Here is an 18,840-nt window from a genome sequence, read left to right on the forward strand (position 1 = left end):
TAAAAGATGGGCTGACGAATGGTACTGCTTTGGGCAACTGGAGCTCAGTGCTGCTGGGGTCCTTCCTAGACACCGAGTTGAGCAAAGTTCAGGGTGATCGTTGTAAAAACAAGTTGGGATATTCATTCACCGGCTCCTGTCCCTTGTTGTTTGAGTATGCTCTTGGGTGTTAAGTCTCCAGCAGTTCTGGCTTTATTCCTGCATCAGCTGATGGCGTCCTCAGGTAGAAAGATCAGTTGGCAAAAGAAACTCTTGAAGTGGTCTTGAAAGGGCCTAGGGGGCATGGAAGAGACACTGATAGCATTGGTCACAGTCACACATTAACACTGTATACGTTGTTCATATAGGTCCACTATTTTTAACTTTGATTCCTAGGTATTGTTGTATTGTGAATGAGGTCCCTTTTCTGTTGTTTTTTTTTTAATAGTTATAGCTTATACATAGAGATATTATAATAATATTTTAGATGCATGTTCCATAGCACACTTCCCAGCTCTGAGCACCAGTTCTGCCACTTGCTAGCTTGTGTACTTCCACAGATTGCCTCTCTGTGCTTCAGCCATTGGATTTGTAAAGGAAAATAGTAATAGAATCAACCTCCTAGGGTTGTGAGAATTAAATGGGTTAACACAGGTTAAGCAATTTGTAAGTTCTCAGTAGGATTAGTTGTTCCACTGCTATTATTCATATTATCATTAGTGGTAGTAAAAAATAAAAAGCTCTTAGTTTTTGAAGGTTACTCAGCTTACATTTTCAACTCTTAAAATAGTTCTAAGAAGTTTTTTCTCCTGTTTTTTTTTTTTAAGAAGACAATCATGTTGTCTAGAAAATAGTGTTAGTTCTGAGTCTTCCTTTCCATTGTTTTCATACCTGTTACCTGGCTCCTGGCTCCAGGACAATGCTGAATAGTAGCAGTAATGGCGGGTATTGTTGTCGTCTTTCTGTTTTTAGTGGCACCCTTCCAATGTTTCAACATTGAGTTAGGTCTTTGTTATTGGCTTTTGACGTTGATGAGAAAGGTGCCTTTTATTCTAAGATTACTGACTATTTTTATATCATGAGTGAATATGGAATTTTATTAAATGCCTTTTAAAATTCCCCTTCTTTTTAAGGTGATCTAGAAGAGTTGTCTTAGTTTATAATGAAACATCTCCATACTTCCCAGTACTTATAACCTGCCCTATTTTGATTTAGTGCTTTAATATTTTTATTTCAACAGCATTAATTACCATCCTTGCTAATGATGATGGTCCTGGAGTCCTATCATTTAACAACAGTGAGCACTTTTTCCTAAGAGAACCGACAGCTCTCTACATACAGGAGAGTAGTGCACTATTGTATGTTGTTCGGGAACCTGCACAAGGACTCTTTGGAACTGTGACAGTTCAGTTCATTGTGACAGAGGTAAACTCCTCAGTGGAGTCCAAAGATCTGACCCCTGTCAAAGGCTACATTGTTTTAGAAGAAGGTGTTCGTTTCAAGGTATAGTATGAGGCTTTAATGCCCCTGCAGTTGGTTCTTTTTATTGCTGAGTAGCACTGCACTCAATAGGCCATTATTTGTTTATCCATTTTTCTGTTGATAAACATGTGGGTTGTTTCTAATGTTCTTTAATCGGAATAAGTAATATTTATGAATAATTTTCTCTTAGGGGAGTACCCTGGGTCCTAAAAAGAAAAAAAAAAGTTCTCCCAGGCTAGATGACAGGCAAAGATGATTACATTACCATGTGAAAGTGTTACAGTGCTATATAGTCTGCAAAGAGTGCTGGTGGAGAAATTTGTTCTGCAAATAGGGTAGTGGAATGTGCAAGTAATAAGGAAATTGTACATATTGCTGTTGTAAATGTTAACTATTTAGGTAACATACTTCACTTTATATTATTTTTAAAACAAAAGCTAAAAAACTCTAAACCATTTATTATAGTCACTAAGCCCTAGCCAGTCATCCTTTTGGCCACATTTTCATTAAACAAAATATAATTGCTTACTCTAGCCTGCTTATTTGAGAAGTCTGTATCCTGTGTGAATAGGAATAGCTTATTGGAGAAGAAATGCTGTATTTGGGGTTAATTATAAATGTGATCCGTACTTATGGAAGTTTACTTTCTGAAACTTCCTTTTCTGTATATTGATAATTTTCTGTCCCCACAACTAAATTTTATTCATTTATTCATTCATTCATTCATTCATTTTAAAGTTTATTTATTTATTTTTGAGGGAGGGAGAGCGAGAGAGAGAGAGAGAGGAGACGAGCAAGAGAGAAGGAGAGAGAGGATCCCAAGCAGGTTCTGCACTGATAGCACAGAGCCTGTCACGGGGCTCAGTTGCATGAACTGTGAGATCATGACCTCAGCTGAAATCAAGAGTTAGGCACTTAACCAACTGAGCCACCCAGGCGCCCCTAAATTTTATGTTTTAAAACACAGTTAAAGCTTAAAATTGCTAACTACATTTGCATAAGATTTTTCAAGCCTGACATAAAGTATAATTATAAAGTAATGTATTTAAAATTATGTTATCTAAAAACAGTCTGCCTGGTAATCACTTTTCTTTGTGATCAGTTTGTGTACACTTTAACTCATTTTAAATTCGTATTTATTTACATGTCCAATTTTTTCATGTTTTTGGAAATTTGAAAGTTTAATACTTATATCTTGATATAGATATAAAAGAATTCAAATTTTAAGTATTTGACGAATTTTCCATTGCTTTACATTCACAGGCATTTTCCTCTTTTTAAAAATGTTTTTAATTTAATTAATTTAATAACCATTTTTATTTTTATTATCTTTAAATTATAAAAATTATTCATTATAATTAATATAAAATTATATATATTATATATTATTATATAAATATTAGTATATAATATATAGATGTCTATAATAAATACACATCTATATAAAATATATAATCTTCCTAATTACAATAATTGATCATTATTAATTATATTAATATAATAAATATATAATATAATAATTAAAATATAAGTTATTATATTAACATTTTTTTCTTAAAAGATTCTTTTTCACAGTGTTTAAAGAACTTTCTGCTAATTAGGCAAATTAAACATTAGAGAAAATTGGATTAAGTAGAATTTTCTTTCACTTACGTAACGGTCTTTTTCCCCATGTTTTTATTTTGAGGTATAAACAGTAAAATTCAAAAATCTTAAGTACATGGGTCATTAACTTTCAAAATATATATATACACCCATGTAACCACACTCAGATTAATATATTGAGTATTACCATCACCTAGAAGTTTCTTTCTTCTCTCTTGCCCTCACCAGAGAAACTACTTTCTGGTTTCTGTCATTGAAGACTCGTTTTGCTGATTCTTGAGGTTCATATAAATAGGTGCCATATAGTATGTACTCTTTGTATCTGGCTTCTTTTGGCCTACGAGTTTTTGAGATCTATTGAGTTGCATCAGTAGTTCGGGTTTTTGTTGTTGGTGTTTTTTTGTTTTTTGTTTTTTTGAGAGAGAGAGAGAGAGAGCTTGAGCAGGGGAGAGTAGCAGAGAAAGAGTGAGAGAGAGAGAGAATTTTAAGCAAGCTCTGTGCTCAGTGTGCAGCTCGATGTGGGGCTTGATCTCACAACCATGAGATCATGACCTGAGTCGAAATCAAGAGTTGGATGCTTAGCCAGCTAAGCATCTTTTTTATTGCTGAGTAGCACTGCACTGAATAGACCAGTATTTGTTTATCCGTCTTTCTTTTGATAAACATGTGGGTTGTTTCTAATTTGTGCCTACTATGGCTATAATTGCTTTTTTTACAGTGACTCTTACACTAGAATGAGACTGATGCAGTCATGTAGCTAGGCAGGATAAAGAGTTAGTAAACATCAAGACCTAAATTTATTTTTTTTTAATCTCAACATTATTTTTAAATGTCATAAAATTTATTTTTAGAGACTTCAGTGCAATATATCACAGTGTTGAAAATCTTGAAAGTAGTAACTTGAAACACTTATAACTATTACATATTATGGGGATCAGGATTAAGATAAAAAAGAAGCGATCTTTTCCAAAATGTATAATCTTGTTGTCAAAAGTGTTTAGCAGATTTCTTTGTATGTGTATTGCAGAAATACTGAAGTCTAGTAACTTTACCTTTTAATTTTTTTTTCAGGCCCTACACATTTCTGCCATATTGGACACTGAACCAGAGATGGATGAGCATTTTGTATGCACCTTGTTTAATCCGACTGGAGGTGCTAGACTGGGGGCACATGTTCAAACCCTGATAACAGTTTTGCAAAACCAGGCCCCTCTGGGGTTATTCAGTATCTCTGCAGTTGCAAATAGGTATAGTTTATTCATAAGGAAATTGTCAAGTAGGAAATATCTTTTGACATAAAGAAAATGCAGAGGGAAATTGATCTCTGACTCTTTTAAAGGGTACTTTTAAAATGAGCTCCAGCGGATAGATCCAGAGAGGCGTTATGCCCTCTTGTGACAAGGAACATCCAAAACCTAATCATGTCCTGTATAATGGTATTATTAGAATTCTTATTTCCTTGGAATTCCCACTTTCAAGTGAAGGCTTGTACAATTTTGTATTTTCAGTGATGGTAAAAAGCAAGAAATGGTATAAAAATATTTAGCTGTTCAAACCAAATGAATGACTCTTCATACATATATTAACATGATTGTAGTTTGAAATTCCGCTGGAAGCTGACACATATTTGATTTTTTATTTCTTAGAAATACTCTATTTCTTAGAAATACTCCAGTAGATCTAGTTTTAGTACTAAACTAATAATTTTTGGATTCATTTTTTTCTTTTTGATATGCTGTTGATTCATATAAGAGGAAACTTAGGAGTGACAAAGCTTTATTTTTTAGAATATATAGTATGAAGTTACTGACTCTGGGTATTTCTTAATACTTAAGAATGTACTTAGTATATTTTTAAAACCACAGAATCAGATCATAGTACTTTTTTAATCTTCATAAATTAATATTTTGAGCTGTAGGGGTCTAATTTTTGTGCTGTGTGAAATTTGTGGATGGATCTCACCTTGGCTTATGTAAATTTAAAAGGGTATTAAATATATTCTAGCAATGTGATATATATATTCAATATGTAGAAATTATATTCTGCTTTCTGTAATCTTTTTTTTTTTAGAGCCACATTTATAGACGTTGAAGAAGCCAACAGGACTGTATATTTAAACGTGTCACGCACTAATGGCATTGATTTAGCTGTGAGTGTGGAGTGGGAGACAGTATCTGAAACAGCCTTTGGCATGAGTACGTTTGGTTTCTTGTAAGCACAAAATTTTATAACTGAGAAAGATCGCATCTATCAGATTTAATTTCTCCCCATGAATTGTATCTTATGGATCTGTTGAAAATGGAGAATAGATGTCTAATTCTTTTATTGCAGCCGCAAATATTTATTGAGAGTCTATCATGTGTCAGGCATGATATTGAACTCATGATGCTTAGAATTTAGGAGGAGACAAAAATAAACTCAGTAAGTAAAACTCAGTATGTAGTTTAAAACTGTAATAAATGTTTTAAAGGAGTAATTCTAAGTGCTGTGAGAACACGAAGGAGTGCTTCCCAAGAGTATCAGTGTTTGAACAAGGATTGAATGATGAGTGATGTTGATTCTGCAAAGATCTGAGTTGGAGGAAGATGGAGGGAAGGTGGGAAACTATTGAGGCACAAGTCTAGAGGCATAAAAACGTGTAGAAATGATGAACTGTAGAGTGGACATCGGAGTTAGAAATAAGTGGGAGAGTTGACTTTGAAGAACTAGGTAAGACCTGATCATTGAAGAGCTTGAAGAATATGTTAGGTACTTTAGTCTTTATTCTAGGGTTAATGGAAAGTCTCTGAGTGGTTCATGCTTACAGGAGGGTTGCCAGGTATATTTGTGGAGTGGCATAATCTCATTTGCATTTCAAAGATATCATTCTTGGTACTGTGTAGAGAATGATTTGGCAAAGAAGAAAAGAGAGGATGAAAGGAGACAAACAAAAGGTCAGCCTATGGTCGTTTGGACAAAGTGATGGATTGTGTATGAAGGAAATTGCAGAGATAATTACTAGATTTTTAGCTTCTGTGGTTGCATGGAGAGTCATACTTGCCAGTAAGAAAAGGAGTAATGGATGAGGGCTAGGTGTTATTTTGGTGAGAGGGAGTTAAATATGTGATTTAACACATTTTGAATATGAGTTACTTTTGAGAAGACATTTCTCTAGACTCAAAGGAACAGAAACTTTTGCAGAGATAAATTTGGATATCTTTAGTGTGTATGTTGTATTTAAAATCATGGAAATTCATGTAAAAACCTGGAAAGAGGGACTGTAGGTAGAGAAGGGAGGAGGACCCAGACTGAGCTCTGAGAAGGCTCAAATTGAGTTACTAGGGAGAGGAAGAGGATGAAGCATAGGAGACATAGAAGACCTAGTGTGAGAAACTCAAGGGAATGTGGGATTGCAGACAGCAGCAGAAGAGTGTTTGAAAAAGGAAGGAGTGGTAACTGTGTTAGTTGCTGGTGTAGAAGCCCAGTAAGATAAAAACCAAAAAAATGTCTATTGTGGTTAGCAATAGAGAAGGAATAAAATAGCAAGAGCTATTTGTATAGAGGGATAGGAACTGAAATAACATTTTGAATGGAGGTAAGGGAATGGAGACCTCAAATATATGTAACTGTTTGAGGTTTGACTGAGAAGGTAGGACCTAGCAAAGGTAGTGATGTGGTGTAGGACTCAAGGGGTTTTGTTTATTCATTTGTTTAGTTTGGAAAGACCTAAGCATATTTAAATGCTGACGGAAAAGGCCTAGTAAGTAGAGAAAGAGTGAATATTTAAAATGGAAAGGGTTAGTAGCGGTATAATTTTCTAAAAGACAGGAGGTGATAGGATCCAAAAAGGAAAGAGTATGATTTCTAATTCAGTTATCTCATTATGGTTTGGAATCTGCATGTGTTTTTGGAAGTACTTGTGAGGGTGTAGGTTGGAGATTCTTAAATGTCAGCATTATTTATTTTTCATTCACCATCTTCCTGCATTATGGTAGGGAAGGATTAGGCCAGATGGTAAGGACCTTAATGTAAAACATTCATACTCTTAATGCGAAAGCTGTGGTGTACCTTTAAAAGATGACAGTAGGAATTTAGAATATTTGTTTTTTAGGAAAGGAAATCACTTTGAGGCATTGACATGACTTCTTGAACTGGTAATCTGAAAATGATCAATAATTTATAAGGAGCCTAGATTTCAACCTTGACATTTATTCTTATTGTTCACACATTAGTTAAAGTTTAAAAAGAAATTTCTTTGGGAAACTGGTATGATAATAAAATGTAGAGCTTTTTAAAAATTATTGTTCATGGGATAGGGATTTTTTTTTTGTCTTTGTTTAAATGTGCAAAATTTTGGGACATGTACCTGTGATAAGTTGACTAAAAACTTGACAGCTATTTAAAGTAGGTGAGTCTGTTTTGGTGTTCTTAAATATATAATGTGTAAAGCAAGAAATCAGTGGATGGGCATAGTTTCAAATTAACAGTGTAAGTTTTTAAAACTAACCATTTAGTGTGTTTCTATAAAACGAGATTATTTAAATATTTCTCAATTATATTTTCATCATCTTTATGAAAGTTGATAAAAATCATGTTGAGCATATTTCCCTTTAAAATATACATTTAGTATTTTAGGGGTGCCTAGGTGGCTCAGTCGGTTAAATGTCCGACTTCGGCTCAGGTCATGATCTCGCGGTTCGTGGGTTTGAGCCCCGCGTTGGGCTCTGTGCTGACAGCTCAGAGCCTAGAGCCTGCTTCAGATTCTGTGCCTCGCTCTCTGTCTGCCCCTTCCCCACTCACTCTCTGTGTCTCTCTTTCTCTCTCTCAAAAATAAATAAACATTAAAACATTTTTAAATATACATTTAGTATTTTAAATGCACTTTGGAAAGGTCTATGTAGATTTAGAATAGAGTTTTAACAATTTTTAAAAGTTGTTATTTTTAGTTATTTTTTAAATTCTCTGGCTTATATTTTTTGTCTTATACACACACACCATTTATGTCTTGTAACAAACTCACTAGTTGAACTGTTTAAACAATAAACTTGGCATAAAGATTTGAAGGGGTTTTACATTGGCAAATCATGATTTATGTTTTTCAGGGGGAATGGATGCTGTGTTTTCCATAGTTCAAAGTTTTTTGGATGCATCACCTTCTGGTTGGTGTTTCTTTATTTTGGAAGATTCAATTTATGGTGTTATGTTAAGAAAAGTGTCTTCTACTATTTATCGATGGCAAGGGATTTTTATACCACTTGAGGTAAACATCAGTCATTTTATAGTACATAAAATAAAATGTACATGTAAAAATCAGATGACTCATGAATTACTGTTATTCCTTATTTCCTAGGATTTAAATATAGAAAATCCTAAAACTTGTGAGGCATTTAATATTGGTGTTTCCCCTTACTTTGTGATTACTCATGAAGAAAGAAATGAAGAAAAGCCTTCCGTTATCAGTGTGTATACATTCACATCTGGATTCAAATTATTCTCGGTAAAAAATGTCTTCATTTTTTGTAGGTTGCTTTATTTAAAAGGAAAATCAGATTTGTAAGATCTAAGTGGAAGATAATACATGTTCTATATTAATATGAAAAGAAGCTTTTTGCAAGTTGATACACATTTTAGCAGAGTGACTTTATCCGGGATATTTTTGTCTGTCTTGAAATGACACCTAAGTATGCATTCCTAGTGTTCAGAATGATTTTTAAAATTTTGAACTTCAAATATGACTCATAGTATTACTGTATTAGAGCCTTTCCTAGTTAAATTCGCCTTTAAATATTTTTTCCCATGGTCTTATCTTCCTTGCAGGTACAAACGATCATTATTTCGGAAAGTTCTCAAGTAAAATATTTTAGTTCAGACAATCAAGATTATTTAATTGTTGCCAGTCAAAGAGATGATTCTGAATTAACTCAGGTTTGATTCTTTTAAAATGAATTTTTAAAAAATACTCTATTTGAAACTCGTCAAAGGTGTAGTCTGTAAATTTAGTGTAAAAAAACCCCCATTATTTGATGGTGGTAAAACAGTAAAGTAGAATGTAGATATTAATTATTCACAGTTAATTTTTAAACATTGGAATTATAAATATTGTCTTCAAGAGGCAGACCAAGTGCAGTAATAAGCATGAACATTTAATTAGAGTTTAATGGCGTTGGAAAACATTATGCAGAAAAATCATGTAACTGGACAGATGGTATCACTAATAATTCATGATTAGCATTGCCAAATGGGCGCTTAACGTCACCCCCAGAAATTCCACATTTCTCTAATTAACTACATCTCATAATCCTAATAATACTTATTTGATAATTTTCTCACTCCTCTGACTCACTTACCTGCTTCTCATTGCATTTTCAGCTGATGACTTTGTTGAAATGAAATCTACCAGAAAGGAGCTTAGTCATCTTGCCAAGACCAAATTCAGAAACCTTCTTGAAACCCCGTCTTGTTCCTCCATCCCGTTATGGAAAAAATTTTTCTTCTATAACAACCAGGCTCCTCTTGCCATAAGAAGGTTTAGTTATTCCCCTTGTGTCTGGCATCACTAGTGTCTCTCTCTGTCAAATTATTGCAATCAGTGTAAATGCAGGATCTCCAGGTTTCAAAATAAATTTCTCTCCTGATCTCACCCCCTTCTACCTTCTGTTTCATTTCTTTTCTCCCTTCTGTAGTAAGACACGGTGAAAGAATTGTCTACCAGCTTTTGTCTTTCCTCATGGTCACTGATGACAGCTGGGTTACAAATTCACTGGATGTTTTTTTGGTCATTGTCTTATGCTGCTTCCTATTAGCATGTGACAGTTACCTCATCCTCAAATTTAAACTGTCTCTTCTCTTCATTTCTTTTTTTTTTTAATTTTTTTAATATTTATTCTTGAGAGAGAGAGTGAGACAGAGCATGAGCAGGGGAGGGACAGAGAGAGCCAGGGAGACACAGAATCCGAAGCAGGCTCTAATCTCTGAGCCAGCAGCACAAAGACTGATGTGGGGTTCGAACTCATGAACAATGAGATCATGACCTGAGCCGAAGTCAGATGCTTAACCAATTGAGCCACCCAGACACCCCTCTTCTCTTCATTTCTGAAATACCACACAGGTTTGCCTTCTGTCTCTCTGTGTCACCCTTTTCAGTTTCCACCGCCAGTTCCTCCTCCCTTTTCTGAACTTAGATATCTTGGCGTTTTTCAGTTTTAGTGTTTGTTCAAATTTCTTTTTCTTTTTGTCCAATCCAGGTACTTTTATCAATCCTGTGCCTTTAGGTGTCAGCTATAGGCTGTCTTCCAATTTTCTTGGTAGTCTTTTCTCTAATTTCTAGACTTACATATCTAACTTCTTGTTGGCATCACTCCGTAAGTACCTAAGTTTAATAACATATCCCAAACTTAACTTTGATTTTCTCTTTGACACTTGTTGCAATGCTTGCTTTCATCTCAGGAAATAGCAACCTCATAAATGCAATTGCTCAAGACCAAATGCTGGCATTCATCTTTCTTGATTACTCATTTTTATTCATTCACATCTAATTTATAACTGCTTTTGATTATTTCTCCTAGTAATGTTTTGAATACAGACATTTCTTTCCATCTCTTATCCTCACTGCCTAGCCCAGGTCCTGTCATTTCTCTCCCACACTGTTGGAGTAGCCTCCCAGCTGCTCTCAGAACTTCTCTGACTCCTCACATCCCTTATCCATCAAGTAGCTGGAGCAGTCTTTTAAAAATAATATTTCATATTATTCCTCATTTTAAAACTATTCAGTGATTTCTAATTATATGTAAAATAAATTCTAAGTTATTTAATGATGGACTATAAGTAGCATAACTATATTTCTGTATCCACTCAACACAGGACTGGATTATGTCAATACTGTCCCTTTTGCTCTGTAAAGGATCCCAGTGATAAATTATATGGTCATCTTCACAAAAGATATCTCATGATCTTACCTCTCCAGTCTTACTGTCTTCATTCCTTAACACTATCAACTTCCTTCTAGTTGGACCATTCTTCATTCAGCTTATGACAAACATTTTTTGCCTTAGAAATTTTCCCATGTCATTCATTGTCATTCTTTCCAACTTTATTTCCCTAGTACACCCATAATTCTCTATCATGTCATCCTAGTTGTTATCTTCAGCATTTGTCTCAATTGAATAATCGTACATTTATTTATCAGTGTGTTTATTGTTTGCCTTTTCCTAACAGTTAGTAAGATCCATAAGGGAGAGGCCACTCTATCCATAATTCCTAGCATAATGCCACTCTCACATAAGATTTCCAGTTGTTGACTGAATAAATATAATTCTGCAATTGACCAGATTGTGTAAGAAACCAGGTAGATTCAGGATCTTCTTTTAATTTTAAATATGTGAACACTCACCTTAAAACCTTGTATGCATTGCCACCTTCAGGACTAAAAATTTTTGGTGTTTCTTTTTATATTCTATTGCTTGAACAGTGGATAAGGAATGATATTACAGCATCAGAAGGTTTCTTACCCACAACTGAAATTTTCATATATAAGTAACTTCTCTCCTGTTTTTAGCTTTCCTTTTTTCTTTCTGTGACTTGCCCCTATCCAGATGTATATTTGAAATTGATTTATTTTCATATAACTTCTTTTTCACTCATTCTCTGCGTGTGCTTATACACACACACACACACACACACACACACACACACAGAGCAGTGACAGAGTGTCAGTTTTGATATTTTCTCATTTATGAAAGTATCCTCCTAACTAAATAAAGGGTACCAGGAGAGTAAATAAATGATATTGGTTAAAATCACACAAGTACTAAATTCCTACTCATGAAGGGTTTTGTATTTGAACATTTCCCACAGGTCTTCAGATGGAGTGGAGAAAGCTTCACCTTGCATCAGACACTTCCTGTCCGAGGTGTGCTGAGCATAGCCTTGTTCACCCGAAGAGGCTCTGTGTTCTTAGCCATTTCCCAGGTTAATGCCAGGCTAAATTCCCTTTTACTCAGATGGTCTGGCAGTGAGTTTATTAACTTTCAAGAAGTGCCAATTAGTGGGACAACACAAGTTGAGGCCTTGACTTCAGGAGATGATATTTACTTAATCTTTGCCAAAACTCTCTCTCTAGGTAAGAAGATATTAGCGTTTGCCATATATACATTGTGGTTGAAATTATATAGCATTCATATAGTAGGATCTTTATGAAAACACGTAGCTCTTGGAATAATTTTTTAGCTAATCCATTTCTTCTTTTCTTTAATGTTTATTTTGAGAGAGAGAGAGCATGTGCCCACACGTGTGCAGGGGGAGGGGCAGAGAGAGGGAGGAAAGAGAGAATCCCAAGCAGGATCTGCACTGTGAATGCGGAGCCCAGTGCGGGTCTCCATCCCATGAACCGTGAGCTCATGACCTTATCCAAAACCAAGAGTCAGATGCTCGACTGACTGAGCTGCCCAGGTGCCCCAGCTAATCCATTTCTTGATGGATAAGGTATTGACTGTCAGCTACAAATGGATTTTAGGGGGAAAAACAGATTTTAAGTGTTATATGTATAATCTTTAGATGACAAACTATCACATTAAAGTTATATTAAAATTTGGGATGGGTATGTAAAGTGGAAAGATCTATGAAGATCTTATATCAGAAGTGCAAACAGATAACATTTTATGTGACTGTACTTGGGGAGCCGTGGGTAATTTATAGTAGTAATAAATAGTGCTCAGCGACTTTTGATAAGACTGTTTCAAAATATTCTCTGAGTATGAATATGTTTTCTTTTGCCTAGTGGAACTTTCTTAGGTAAAACTTAAGCATTCCTAAAAAAACAAACGTGTGTCACTGTTCTTTAATATCAGATCATGATTTGATTAAGCAGTGGCCATACTTCATGTAGTAAATGCAAGAAAACATTTGAAGTGTTTCCTACCAAGTTGTGTTATTATTTAAGTAAATGAATTTGGAGGAATGTCCTAACTAAATTTGTTTTTAAATTAAATTAAATATTTTTATAATTTTTTTACTGTGTAATTTCGTCATTTTTTTCCTGTAACTTTTGCCTTCAGATTTGGCTTTTATTCCATTATTGTAGGAAATCAGAATTCAATTGATATTTTCATCTGGGAGACAGGACAGTCTTCTTTCAGATATTTTCAATCCCTGGATTTTACTACCATTAATAGGATCTACGCCTTTACACCAGCTTCAGGAATAGGTAAGGGTGTTTAAACTAGTCTGAAATGCAATGTAGAAAGCTAGAATAATTTTAATCTTGTTGAGTTAGAGATAGTATCACTTTGCCAGACACTGGGTCTTTTAATAAGGATCTAAAATCAAGATCTTAACAGTACTATTTCTGGAAATCCTAGAAATTCAAAAGGACTAATATTTTTAAATGGGAATTGTGCTTGAGAAGAATCAGAATAACTGAAATGTGTTATTTTAGACATAATAGTGAGCATTAGTGAACATATTAGTGAGCAGACAACATTAGTGAAGGATAAAGTAATACATTTTTTTTGTCTAGAGAAAAATGAAGAGTGACATTGCATATAGTGTATATTTTAAATATGAAAGTATAAAAGGATAACAGGTATCTGCATTGAAGTATTTTTAAAAAGTCAGAAAATGGCTGTTCACTCTCCCATCCTTCTTCCAGTCTGATCCTTTCTTGATTTTCTGTGCTTTAATATACACATCAGAAACATAAGCAATATTTTTACTCACAGTTGTTTCAGAAACAAAAGTCCGTTAATGAGAAACCAAGGGGTGAATGTTGTCTGGAGGCTGTAGGATTATTGCAGGGTTGGTGAAGAATCATTTAGGTGGACCAGTGGCAACAAGGCATAGAGGCCAGCAGCACTTGGCCTATTGAGCTTGTGGGGCTGCCTCCCCGAACAGGTGTGAACAATGCAGGGAGCAGGCTCACTGAGTCATTATGTCTCCTGTTAGGGTGCCCAGAGGAACTTGGAAGCCAAACCAAGTGACTTAGCAGGTGAGTCTGGGTCAAAGCCTCACTTTTAAACGGAGACATAGGAATTTTGTATGGATCAAACAGCCCCATTTATTATTAGCCATTATATATAAGTTATTGTTTAAGGTTATGAAGAATTCTTTCTTTTTTTAAATTTTTTTCAAGTTTATTTATTTATTTTAATGGGCAGGGGAGTGGCAGAGAGAGAGAGAGAGAGAGAGAGAGAGAGAGAGAGAAAATACCAAGCAAGTTTCGTGCTGTCATCACAGAACCCTATGCAGGGCTCGATCCCATGAACTGTGAGATTATGACCTGAGCCAAAATCAAGAATTGGACGCTTAACTGACTGAGCCACCCAGGTACCCCTAAAGTTATGAAGAATTCTGTACCTTCAAAGGTCTGGTTGGAGAAGCAAGAAAAATATTAAGATAATAATTCAAGATAGAATTCCAGTCCTATTTGTTCTGTCATTGGTGGAATTGAAGTGGGTAAGAGGTATCAGAGGGGAGCTTGAGCTCGGCCTGGGTGGGCTGGTAGGAAATGTTATGCGCAGGAGGGAAGGTGTGAGCAAAAGAGAAAAGTGGAAGTAGACATGATGCTGAGGGCACAGTGAGTCAACCAGAATGGTAGGGACAGAGGATTTGACTCAGCGTAGTGGTGGTAAGGTTGGAAACACACTAGCATCTATACAAGAAGGTCTGGAATGTCAGGTTCAGGATTTGATATGTGTTTGGATGGTTCAGTGGTTCCCCAATATTTTTGCCTTAGGAACTTCTCATTCTCTTAAAATGTTAAGGAACTCAGAGTGCTTTTGTTTGTGTGGGTTCTATTTACTAATATTTATTGTATTAGAAATTAAAAAGGAGAAATGTTAAAGATACTTCTTAATTAAGAATGAGAGCAATGAACTTACTACATGTGAACAAAAATAACATGTTTTATTTTTTTAAAAAAAGTATTTTCTAAAAGAAAAACCTTTGTAGAAAGAATGGTATTACTTTCTTATTTTACAAATTCCTTTAATGTCTTGTTTTTTATGTCTGTGTCTGTATTCTGTCTACTGCAATATTATCAGTCATATGGCCTCCAGAAAATCCCACATACACTCAACAAAGAATGAGAATGATGTAGAGAAACGGCATCTTAGTATTACTACAAAAATAGTTTTGACCTCACAGACCCTCTTGAAGTGTGTCAGTGACTGTTAGGGGTCTGGTGACTACACTCTGAGCATTATTAGGGTAGAGAAATCCTTGAAGGCATTTCAAAAGCAAATGATGATCAAAAACCTGTTTTCTAATTCCACCTAGCTTTGGTGTATGTAATATGCTGGATGCAGAGTTTGCGCCTTCACGGACAAGAGTTAACATAGAAGCCTCTGCAGGGTTTAGAGATGTGGCACTGAAGAAATCAGCCAGAGGTTTAGATTTTGGAGACATCAATGCATTCAGGTAGTTGAACTCATAAAAGCTAGAATCTACTTAGGATACTGAGAAGAGTAGAGGATTTAGCACAAATATAGGAATCTGTTCTCTCAGTTTCTCTCTTAGGTGCCTGACTGCAGTTTTCTCATTCAGGCACTGTAATCTTTAGACCCTATCTCCTTCAGTTACCTCACCTGCTGAGCAGGAATCAGCATTATTTATCTCTCATTTTTTTATGGATTATCTATCTCATTGTGCTTTGTTTCCCTGTGCCCTCTTCCCTCCTCGGTCCCATGTCCATGCTACTTTCTCCCAGACCCTGGCCACCTGACATCTGGACCATTACATCATTGTCTGGCCTCTACCTTAGGCTCACTGTGCTGTCAGAGCCCTGTGTGTGTCTCTGTTCTGTGCATCCTCTTCGTAAATAACTTCTCTTGACTTGTCGTGACACCTCTCTGACGGGTCGTAGCTGTGACTTTCTTATCATTCACTCAGCAGTTGATTTACTAAATAAATTATGTATCTTTCACCGTGTATTTGTTTGTGTCTACTTGTCCTTTAATTTTGTTCCTTTATTAGTTTTGCTTTTCTTACACCTCAAGTTTTCAAGTGGACTAACAGTATCTACTTGAGTCACTTATTATAATTCAAAATAGTTTCCTAATGAATGTTTTTAAGGATGACAAGTGCTGCCTGAATGGGTTATTAATTGAAGTTATAGAATTCTCTTTAAAGATTTTTAAAGAAATAGAATAGGCACACTTTCTAAAAGAATTTATGAAAAATTCTGCCAGAGGCTTGTTAGGGGACCCATTGTGAGGTCTCTTTATTTCTTTTGTTTCTGTGACTTGAGGTTGTAGAAGTATGAAAAGATTGTAAGTAATTATTTAGAATGGCTTATTATAGATCCCCTGAAAGCTGAAATTATGCATTAAATAATATTCAAGGACTTTCTTATTTTGAATATGTCAAATATTAGATTGGAGCCATGACTGTGAGGATTACATATTTATTCTGGTTAATGACTTGACAGAGATTATTGGGTGGTGACAGAATTCTTTAAATGCAAGAGGAAGAATGGATATGACAGAGAAGGCAAGGACATATACACTTATCTTTCTTTCTTCCTTCTCTCCTTCATTATTTAATAGAGTTTTTAAAATGCCAGTTATGCCAGGCATAGTGGTAGGCCCTGAGGAAACAAGGACAAACAAAATGAGTTCTAGTCCCTGCTCTGAAGAAGTTTAACATACAATAGGGAATGGGGGACATGATATATAATCACACACAAAAAGCTTCTAGGTACAAACATTAACTGTTGTCCAAGGATATGGTGCTCTCATAACACAAAATAGAGAAGACTTGACCAGGTCTAAGGGATGTCCAGAAAGCTTCTTTAAGGAAGAGGCATTTAATTAATGCTGCTGGAAAGACACTGATCCCTCCCTTTCTCCTTAACTCCCCAATACTCTCAGCTTCACTATCACCTTTGAAAAACCATCATCTTTGGAAATCATTTGGATGAATTCATCATTCTCTTCATTCCTGCGGAGTGACCATAAGAAGCCCAGGCCCCCTCTAGAGAAAGCGGCTGTCATCTCATCTGTGTGTGTTCTAGATCCCATGAGCCCTAATTTCCAGACCAGGGGCACAACTCTTCCCTCCCCCAACTTCCTACACCCTTCCACAGTGCCTTCCAGAACAGACCCAATTTTTCTTGTAATTTCCCTCACCTCTTTGCCCTGGAACCTTGCTCTAGCACTCAGCACTCAGTCCTGGGACTTCTCTATCTACACTCCTTAAATGATCTCAGCCAGTTGCCTTCCTTTGGAATACTCTTATTTGTTTGCTTATGGTCTTGATAACTGGAAGGGAATTCTATAATCAGTACCAGTTAAAATTTTGTTCTCCAGAGGAGAGATTTAGGATTTTTTTTTCTTTTAAATTCCCTAGCCCACTTCTGTGATCTTGAACAGTACAAATGTCTATTTTCTGAGAAAACACTTTCTGCTTATATACTCTACAGATTTGAGCCCCCTACGTTTCCTACTCTGAATGTCTGATTATCTTTTTGTTGCCTTCTCATATTTCTCAGATTGAGAGGAAATGAGTAGAGTGTATCTCCAACGATTAAGATACATAATCAATCAGTGATGCTCAGAGTACTTTAGTTTATGATTTTGGTTGAGCCTGTAGAAACAATTATTGGTTGAGCCCGTAGAATCATTTAAACTTGGGAGATGTTGAGATCTGTCTGAGAAATTTGCTCTTTACTGAACGTCCCCAGTTTAACAAAGCTTTATGAAAAATATGTCATCATTGTTAACATACAAGTTTATTGATAACATTTTTCTTGATTTTTACCTTTTATACAACATTTATTAGACTGCAATAGCACTTAAATAATTACCATAAAGAAACATAATGAGTAATTCTTGATATTTAAGGATTTGGAATCTTCCATTGTAACCTTATAGGCTGAAATGTTCATGGTTTCTGGTTCTAGTGCTGTTTTAATACCCAACCCATCTTAGTTGATATCTTTATGTTCCCATGTGTTTCTTCAAGTACTAGAATTTGTGCATGTTTCTGGATGGTTTCTCAGTTTTAAGCCTGAATATTGCTTAATGGTATATACAATGTAATAAGCTCCCTTTCTCTGAATTTCCCCTTATACAATGTACTAAGCCCCTTTACCCTCCATGTTTGCTAATATGTACCATTGCATTGAATCATTAAGAGCACATTTTCCTACTAACATTTCAAAAAGCATTGGCAGTGAGATCATAAATTTGTTCATATCCTTTGGCCTAATTACCACCTTTAAGAATTTATCAAATGAAAAAAATTAATAACTGTCTCTAATTCATGTTGAAAAGTTAAATAAAAATAATAAACATTCAATGTAGAGAACATTTAGGCATTTTTTAATTAAATAATTTTTTTAACATTTATTCATTTTTAAGAGACAGACACAGAGCACGAGTGGGTGGGGGGGCAGAGAGAGAGGGAGACACAGAAACCAAAGCAGGCTCCAGGCTCTGAGCTGTCAACACAGAGCCCAACGTGGGGCTCGAACCACGAAATGTGAAATCATGACCCAAGCTGAAGTTGGACGCTTAACCAACTAAGCCACCCAGTCACCCATGAACATTTACACATATTTTAAAGATCAGTCCTGTAGATTATATATGCATTAAAACTATAAATTTGAGTGCTTTGTAATAACACCTAAGAAATGCTGTATAAATTTAAGGTTAAGCTTTATAATTAAGAATTGTTTTGTAATCAGTCTGTGTACTCATGGTTCATCATGAATTCATATGGATGGTGGCTGGAAAGGAAAATACAAAAATGAAGCATTTAGTGATGGGATTATACATCTTTTTCACTTTTAAAAATATCCTC

The 18,840-nt window shown here is 35.3% G+C and overlaps 1 protein-coding gene across 1 annotated transcript in view; it reads left to right on the plus strand.

Annotated features, from left to right (window-relative positions):
- Nucleotides 1-18,840, plus strand: part of ADGRV1 (adhesion G protein-coupled receptor V1) — a 564,199-nt gene that overhangs the window by 145,497 nt on the left and 399,862 nt on the right. The window contains exons 43-50 of the mRNA XM_043593538.1: nucleotides 1,220-1,482; nucleotides 4,138-4,313; nucleotides 5,137-5,261; nucleotides 8,148-8,305; nucleotides 8,396-8,542; nucleotides 8,863-8,970; nucleotides 11,899-12,163; nucleotides 13,124-13,246. Of these exons, the coding sequence (XP_043449473.1) occupies nucleotides 1,220-1,482; nucleotides 4,138-4,313; nucleotides 5,137-5,261; nucleotides 8,148-8,305; nucleotides 8,396-8,542; nucleotides 8,863-8,970; nucleotides 11,899-12,163; nucleotides 13,124-13,246 (1,365 nt within the window). The remainder of the gene's footprint in view (nucleotides 1-1,219; nucleotides 1,483-4,137; nucleotides 4,314-5,136; nucleotides 5,262-8,147; nucleotides 8,306-8,395; nucleotides 8,543-8,862; nucleotides 8,971-11,898; nucleotides 12,164-13,123; nucleotides 13,247-18,840) is intronic.

Source organism: Prionailurus bengalensis, chromosome A1 (genome assembly GCF_016509475.1).
Source record: "Prionailurus bengalensis isolate Pbe53 chromosome A1, Fcat_Pben_1.1_paternal_pri, whole genome shotgun sequence".
Lineage (NCBI taxonomy): Eukaryota > Metazoa > Chordata > Mammalia > Carnivora > Felidae > Prionailurus > Prionailurus bengalensis.